Source organism: Silurus meridionalis, chromosome 5, assembly GCF_014805685.1.
Source record: "Silurus meridionalis isolate SWU-2019-XX chromosome 5, ASM1480568v1, whole genome shotgun sequence".
In the NCBI taxonomy this organism is placed as follows: domain Eukaryota; kingdom Metazoa; phylum Chordata; class Actinopteri; order Siluriformes; family Siluridae; genus Silurus; species Silurus meridionalis.
Genome location: NC_060888.1, coordinates 26871769 through 26880150, shown reverse-complemented (window position 1 = coordinate 26880150; position 8382 = coordinate 26871769). Strand labels below are relative to the sequence as shown.

At 43.1% G+C, this 8382-nt stretch overlaps 1 protein-coding gene across 1 annotated transcript; it reads left to right on the top strand.

The window, feature by feature from the left end:
* Nucleotides 1-3321: 3321 nt before the first annotated feature.
* dusp6 (dual specificity phosphatase 6) lies at nucleotides 3322-8144 on the top strand. Its single transcript, XM_046850197.1, has 3 exons — nucleotides 3322-4258; nucleotides 4762-5199; nucleotides 6440-8144. Exons 1-3 carry the CDS (start codon nucleotides 3859-3861, stop codon nucleotides 6751-6753), a joined length of 1152 nt encoding a protein of 383 aa, XP_046706153.1. The 5' UTR covers nucleotides 3322-3858; the 3' UTR covers nucleotides 6754-8144.
* Nucleotides 8145-8382: the final 238 nt, after the last annotated feature.

Genomic DNA, 8382 nt, shown 5'->3' with positions numbered 1-8382 from the left:
TCTGCACCCCAGGCCTCCACACCTCCTCCCCTTCCATCACTTCCTGACTTTACTAACAAAAAACATTATTTACTTCACTGAATCTTCACAAATCTTCACAAAATCTAGTGGAACATCTTCACAGAAGAGTGGAGCTTATTCTAACAGTAACTGAGGACTAACTGTGAAATGGGATGCTCAAAAACATACCAATCTTATGTGTGTCCACAAACTTTTTTCCATATAATTTGTGCGTATCGACGTATTAAACTGCACAGAATTGCGAATATTTGCATTTAATAGACCAACATTTGGTTCCTGAGTAGCTGTAATGTGTAATGACAAAGTTGTACCTGTATAAAAATATAAATTCTGTTTAATATTTACAGTAAAACGATTGTTTATATTTTATCTCTTGATCTAATAGCAACATCTAAAACATCTACATCCTCGACCATCATCTTTGATGGAAAAATAAAACCGCCTCAGATGTACCTCAAGGTTTTTTTTTCTCTCAAAAAGACTCGGACCAACACCCGGATCCTGTCGAGGCTCAAGGAAGTGTTTGTAAAGGAAGCCGGGTGTTAAGCGAAGCTCCCTGCCGTGCCTCGTATGCTAAAAGCTCTGAAACTCGGCGCTCACCTTTGTGCTCGCCTGGTCACTCCGCATGTGAATGGCGGCTCTAAATGGACTATTAAAGGCAGTTGACCTCGGCTCGCCTGCTGGAGACGCCGTGTCTGAGAACGCGCCGGAGTTCTCCCTTCCATTTTTCATCAAAATGACAAAAGTTTTTTTTTACTTTACAAAGACCAGATCACCACAGACTGACGGGTGGATTCAAAGGAAGGGAGAAGCTTCTGGGGCTTTTAATCTTGCTGTCGTTCACTAATGGGATTGTAGCGATAGAAGGTTCTGTTCTTTATCAAAGACTGGAAAAAAAAAGATAAAGAAAGTAGTGGACAGTTTATTAAACATTTATCCTGATATCATAATTACTCTGCTTGTTTGTTTATACTCATCACTATTGATAGATTTGGACACCTGACCATAAGATTTGGTCTCCATATGCTGTTATCTCCTCATCTGGAAGATGTTCCACGTTGGACAAGATTAAAAATGAGTTTATTAGAGGGACAGTGCATGTAGGCCATTTTGGAGACAATGTGAGATTGAGATGGTTTGGACATGTGCAGAGGAGGGACATGGGGTATATCAGTAGGAGAATGCTGAGGATGGAGACACCAGGAAGGAGGAAAAGAGGAAGACCAAGGAGGAGGTTTATGGATGTGATGAGGGAAGACATGCAGGTAGTTGGTGTGAAAGAGGCAGATGTAGAGGACAGGGGTGTATGGAGACGGATGATCCGCTGTGGTGACCCCTAATGGGAGAAGCTGAAAGAAGAAGACTTGGAAGATGTTCCATTACATTTTGTGCTCATTCAACTACAAGGGGTATGTGAGAAGGTGAGGAGGCTCCTGGGGTGCAGTCAGAGCTCATAATCATCCCAAAAGTGTTCAATAGGGTTGGAGCTCTATAGCTGGAGATCTTCCACTCCAACCTATTGAAAGTCACAGAGCTGGCTTTGTACACAGGGGCATTGTCATGCTGGAACAGGTTTGCATCTCCTAGTTCAGGGGAAGGAAAATGTTAAATTTTACCACACAAAGACTTTCTATACAATTGTATGCCTTCAACTTGTGTGTGTGAGAGTTTGTAAAGGTAATGCATATGCCTGGAAAAGTCTGGGGTGCCAATACTTTTGTCCATATAGTGTATGTTTACAAATATGGTGTAGTCAGTAGGTAACAGTGGTCAACTCCTGATGTTTACATAAATCACTAATATTCTTCATATTTATTTACTATTGTAACGTCATGTCCCGTTTTAATAATTCACGTGTTCTGACTTGTTTATGAGACACAGGAAATGTAAATCTGAAGGTTTTGTTTTAAAGCTTATCACACCATCCGTCGACCCGCAAACGATTTATAAAAAGGATGGAAAAACGAGACGATCCACTCGGGAAGTGTTAAACTGCACTGATAGATTCACTAATGTGTTTATTGTTCCACCATTTCACACCTCAGTGCAGCATCACGTCCTCCTGAGAGGCCCTGAGGAAAGAGCCATCACATGGCACGCAAAGTCACATCACAAACACCAGAAAGAAAGAAAGAAAGAAAGAAAGAAAGAAAGAAAGAAAGAAAGAAAGACATTTCCAATTCTCCACAAAATCTAGTGGAACATCTTCCCGAAAGAGTGAAGGTTATTATCACAGGAAATGGAAACTACATGTGGAATTGGATGTTAAAATAAAATAAAAAAACTTTTGGACACGTGTTTATTTAAACATCATATTTACATCATGTTCCTGATTACTAAATATGTTTCCAAAAACAAAGTTTCCAATATGACGTATAAAATTCATTATTTTTTTTCAGATTTCTCACGTGTGAAGTCGTGTAAAATTCTCTCAATGTTATATAATAATAGCAATTTATGCAAATGTGTGACCACTATGTGAAATATAAATATATAAAAAAAAATTAGAAATAAAATAAAAAAAAAATTTTTTTTTCAAAAATGTACATTATATATGGAGAATATTTTTATGTTTATATTTTCCCCACAGTAGTTAAATGTCTTAGTTTTACCTGAATTTCATTTATTTATTTATTTACTTACCTAATCAACAATTTTATTTGACAGCAATGGTGCAAACATTATAAATATATTTATATATTTATTTCTATAAACGCAATAATAGTTAACATTTATTTATTTATTTATTCATTCATTTGACAGCAAATTCTCTCTCTCTCACACACACACACACACACACACACACACACACACACACACACAGATAACGTATATTTTTTAACATACTAATAATTTATATTATAATATAATAATTTATTAATTTATTAATAATTTATTATGTTCCTACAGGGTTTAAACTTTGAGAGCTGAGAGGGAGGTGTGTGTGTGTGAGTGCGTGTGTGTGTGTGAGCGAGTGCGTGTGTGTGTGTGTGTGTGTGTGTGTGTGTGTAACCCGAGCTCCAGTGAACTCCTGAGCGCTTTAATTCTCTTCCCCCCTCTAAACACTGGCGCTCCTTCCTGCGCTGTTTGTTTGCGGTCAGTTGATCCGGAGCGGAAATTCCTTTCCGTTTTTCTCTCTCTCTCTCTCTCTTTTTTTTTTTTTTTTGTGAATGACAAACTTATTAACAATTCATCGGCTGCAGGCCTCCGGGTTCCATCCGGCCTCGTTACCAAGGAAACGACCGCCCCGAGCCTTCCGATTGGTCGGAGCGCAATAATGTAGGCATTGAAACGCCGCGCCCTCGCCTTCATTCACCAGCACACTGAGACTGAGACACAGAGACACTGAGACTGAGACACGCAGAGACACGCACGCGGAGACACGCGCACAGGCAGCGCTGCGTTACAGGGACCACACGGACTGATCCGGACCGGACGCACACGCACTCGTGTTCTTGGATGTTCGGTTCGGTTAAAATTAAAAAAAGAAAAAGCAAGAAATAAACCCAACGTGGACGCTGTTATATAACCGGAAGAGGAACGTCAGTGGGACTGGGGCTTATTCACGGGCGCGCGTGAGTCATTGATAAACGCGCAGTCGCATGAATGGACGGATTCGGAGCGCGTCTCCAGTTCACGCTTTAACTCCTACAAGAACACAACGTTCGGATTTCCTTTTTTTGTGCATTTCCTGCAGCACCGAGGCGTCATCCATAATAAATTGAATTATTGTAGAAAAAGAGAATACATATATATTTATTTCTCTGGCCTGGTGAAACGCCGCGGCCTCTGGACGGACCCACGACGCCTCCGTGTAAAGACCACGCACGCACCCCGATGCTCGATAAGTTCCGACCCGCGCAGCTCGACCCGGCAATGGCGATCAGTAAGAGCGTGGCGTGGCTGAGGGAGCAGCTCGAGACGCGCCGCGAGCGCCTGCTCGTGATGGACTGCCGAGCGCGCGAGCTCTACGACTCGTCCCACGTCGAGGCGGCGATCAACGTGGCCATCCCGAGCCTCATGCTGCGGCGGCTGAAGAAGGGCAACCTGCCCGTCAAGTCGCTGCTCTCCGACGGCCAGGACCGCGAGAGGTTCGCGCGCCGCTGCCGGACAGACACCATCGTGCTGTACGACGAGTGCAGCCGCGATTGGAACGAGAACGTGGACGGCGGATCGGTGCTCGGTTTACTGCTCCGGAGAATGAAGGACGAGGGCTACAAAGCGTTTTACCTTGAAGGTAGGTGATCCTACTCACGCGCAAAAACAGAAAAAAAAACCCGTATTGCAGTCATGTTACGATTTTGTTATCTGAAGGCCTCGAGAAACCTTCTAACCAAAAAAACAACAACAACAAGCGACCAAATTCTGCTCGTGCACGCGCAGGAAAACCTCATAAAAACGTGTTTTTGTTTCCTTTGATTGTTGAACATCTGCATGAAAACGAGTTGCGTTCGGTTTAATTGAGAATAATAAAACTTCAGTGCACGTGTTTTTCTGCTTTGAAGACTCATTAATATAGTTTGCAGTCCCGTTATATTGTGGGACGTAATAATCGTAATAATAGGAACGTGACACGCGCGTGCGTTCAGGTGCACGCGCTCTCTAAACAAAGTAACGAATCAAATCCATGTATTGTTATTATTAGTAATATTTGCGTTCTTTCGAGCAATCTTTCAAAAAACAACAAAACAAAAACATCTCATCATGGCTTCATCCAGGCTTTTTTTTTGACCCCCACAGGAGGTTTCAGCAAATTCCAGGCCGAGTGTCCGGCGCTCTGCGAGACCAACCTGGACGGCTCGTGCGGCGGTAGCGGCTCTCCGACGTCGCACGTGCTGGGCCTCGGCGGCCTGCGCATCAGCTCCGACTCCTCAGACATCGAGTCGGACGCTGACCGCGAGCCCGGCAGCGCCACAGACTCGGACGGCAGCCCGGCGTCCAACCCGCAGCCCTCCTTCCCGGTCGAGATCTTGCCGCACCTGTACCTGGGCTGCGCCAAGGACTCCACCAACCTGGACGTGCTGGAGGAGTTCGGCATCAAGTACATCCTGAACGTGACTCCGAACCTGCCCAACCTTTTCGAGAACGCAGGAGAATTCAAGTACAAGCAGATCCCCATATCGGATCATTGGAGCCAGAACCTGTCACAGTTCTTCCCAGAGGCCATCAGCTTCATCGGTGAGCAACTCATATAAACACACTTAAAACACATTTAAAAACACAATACAGGGTTTACAGGGACTTGGACTGGATTCTTAGTGGGGACCTCGTTTAATAATGCAAGTTATTTAACAAATATTAGGTGATACAACACACTTTAGTTCCTCACGGGGAAGGTGTCAGAGCAGCACTTATTATTATAGTGGTGAAGCAAAATGTGATTATATTAGGAAAATGTGTCCCGAAATGTGAGGACCTTTGGAAAAGTAACAGTGTGATGCGATAAACACCATAAAGATCTGCAGTGTGCTTTTGCTCGAAGTTCAAAACTCGACATTCAGACGCGTCATTTATTTCCACCGAATTTTATACTAGAAATATTATAAGTAGTAAAAATGGCTACATTATTATAAAACTGGAGATTGTAATGGCAGCCATTTTAAACCTAAAAAAAGTGTTAAATACACCCACCCTCGTGCTCATGCTCGTTCAGACAGATTTTATTAGATGACTGCGTGAAGTGAGATACTTCAGTGAATTAATATCAATAAATAAATCAAACAAATTAGTGTTTTTGCGTTGAGACTTTGTGATAAAAAAAATAGACCCCACATCTGAACAATATGGGTTCGCCTGATCGCCTTTGGGTTTGTGGAGGAGTTAAGCTTTGTGTGTGTGTGTGTGTGTGTGTGTGCGCTCTCATGTTAGAAAGGCTTATGATAGAACAGGAGATGAGGCGAGGTAATTTGAGCTCAACAGGAAGGAAGCGGCATTGAAAGTAATGTAGGACAGGGGCGGCGTTTTCTCCCACACAACGGAGCCCATTTACAAGGGTGGGGTGGGGTGAAGGGGGAGTTTTGAATGTTGACATCCTGTTCGCCATGACAGCACGCCCCCGTGACTTCTACATTTACACACCCCAAATGGTGGCATTGTGAAGTAACCTGGTGAGCGGAAGGATCATTCGGCCCATTTCCAATAATGTTAGATTCCAGAGATGGAAAATGGAAGATTTGTTTTCCATCCTCTTGTCATGCACTCGAACTGAATGAGAGCTTTTTTTGTGTGTGTGTGTGTGTGTGTGGAAGGAATTCCGACATACTTCTTTCTCTCAGGCAGACAGTTAACATATGTGTTCACGAGGACACTCAAGCTTTTATAATAGATCACCTTTGTGTATGAACACGTTTCACAACCAGAAACCTAACCAGATATCCTCGTTTTTTTCCCCCTCTCCCTTCCCTCGTTCTCCGAACAGACGAGGCTCGAGGCCAGAAGTGCGGCGTCCTCGTGCACTGCCTCGCAGGGATCAGCCGCTCAGTCACGGTGACCGTGGCCTACCTGATGCAGAAGCTCAACCTGTCCATGAACGACGCCTACGACATCGTCAAAATGAAAAAGTCCAACATCTCGCCCAATTTCAACTTCATGGGCCAGCTGCTGGACTTCGAGCGCACGCTGGGACTGCAGAGCCCGTGCGACAACCGGGCTTCGGCGCCGTCGCAACCGCTCTACTTCAGCACGCCCACCAATCACAACGTCTTCCAGCTCGACCCGCTCGAATCCACGTGAGAGGAGGCACTCTGACCATCCCGATGTGGCTTTCTGTCTTTTTGCCCCTCTCTCAAAACCGAGGAGGCTTTTTTCCCCCCGGACGTTTTTGTGAAGCTGCAAGGCGCAGCTGGTGAGTTAGCCGGCGACGCGCCGACGCGCTTTTCGTCTCGAAGTGGAAAGGCAGCTGCTGTACTATTGGGACGGAGAAAATGCAGCTCTGTATCTCTCTCAGACTCTGTAAGGTAGTTCCTGCTTCCTATCTTCGTACTCAAGCATGTCAAGACTGTCAAAAAATACAAAAACAAAAACGAACTCCTGGCGTGCCAAAGAGACCCGAATCGGACGGTATATATATATAAATATATAAAACTTTTGATCTCTGTTTTCCTAGCACTTGCACCTTCAGGTTTTTTTCCCCGGGTGTGCATCTCTTCTTGTCTTCAGTGAAGACTTGCCTGTTTTTTGGGGGATTAAAAACAACCCCTCCTGCAGACACCCCCGTGGACGACGGCACAGTAACTTTGTTCTCCAGTTTGTTTGTGTGGAGACACTTTTGAATCGTTTATACGCGTGTATTATATTATTATTATTATTATTACTATTATTATTATTATAATAGCCACACTGTACCTGTTACGAAAAAGAAAACAGGTACCGGATCTTTTTTGTCATCTAAACTGAAATGTTGATTGATATTATCTATGAGTTCAATGCCAAAAAAAAAGTTTTGTGAAATCATAAAAATGTGTATACTGTAATATATAATTTTTTCTTTGTTCTTCTTAATTTTTTTTCCTTACGCTTTTTACGGACGAGCCTTTTTAGTACGCATCGTTTCCGGAGGTAACCCCGTTAGCCCTGCCGTAAGGTTTCGTGTACATAGGAGTTCCGTCACGAGTTCTCAGAGCGGTTCTTTATAAAGCAGAGCTATACATCTAACGGCACATATCGGGAAATAAAAGTATTGTTCATGACTCGTATCAGTATGTTTTCAAGATTAGTCCAGAACACGGCTGCATGATCGTGACGAATCTAGAACCTGGACCTGCATTGATTCATTAATTAAGTTTCAACCTTTTTTTTTTTTTTTTGGTGGAACGATGGAACAAGAAGGTGGCTGAGGTGTTTTATTTCCTTTTTAAAATTTTTTTTTTTGCAATTCGAGGTCTCTGAAACGTCACCCCAATGTGGAGACGTTTGTTCGCACGTGTTTTCAGGGAAAATTCTGTGAAATGCAATTCACTTTGTCTGATGTGGATTTAAAAACGGGAGCCCGGTTCCCTCAAAGCAAAAGCAACGGCCTGTTCTGAAGGAGGCAGGTTCCACTTTGGGACTCGATACCTTCAACCCTACGAATGTAAAGAGATGATAAGTTATTAATAAATTGCTATTTTGTCTATTCAAACCTACCGACCTGTCTCTCTGTTCTGTTCTTTGGCTGAAATCTTGTTATATCTTGTATTTACTAAAAAATTGACCAGTGAAATGGTTTCTAGCTAGATCATTTATGTAACAGGGAACTAGCTAGCTTTTTAGGTGACCAGAAACTCACTCAATAGCTCTGTAGCTAGCTTAAAATTACTACTAAATTACTAATTTTACAAAAGATTTTGATTATGCAAATTATGAAAAATATTTTCTAGCTAC

Coding starts and splice junctions, on each gene's coding strand:
- dusp6 (XM_046850197.1), top strand. CDS start 3,859: ATGCTCGATAAGTTCCGACCCGCGCAGCTCGACCCGGCAATGGCGATC. Junction 4,259..4,761: donor CAAAGCGTTTTACCTTGAAG/GTAGGTGATCCT, acceptor TGACCCCCACAG/GAGGTTTCAGCAAATTCCAG. Junction 5,200..6,439: donor AGAGGCCATCAGCTTCATCG/GTGAGCAACTCA, acceptor TTCTCCGAACAG/ACGAGGCTCGAGGCCAGAAG.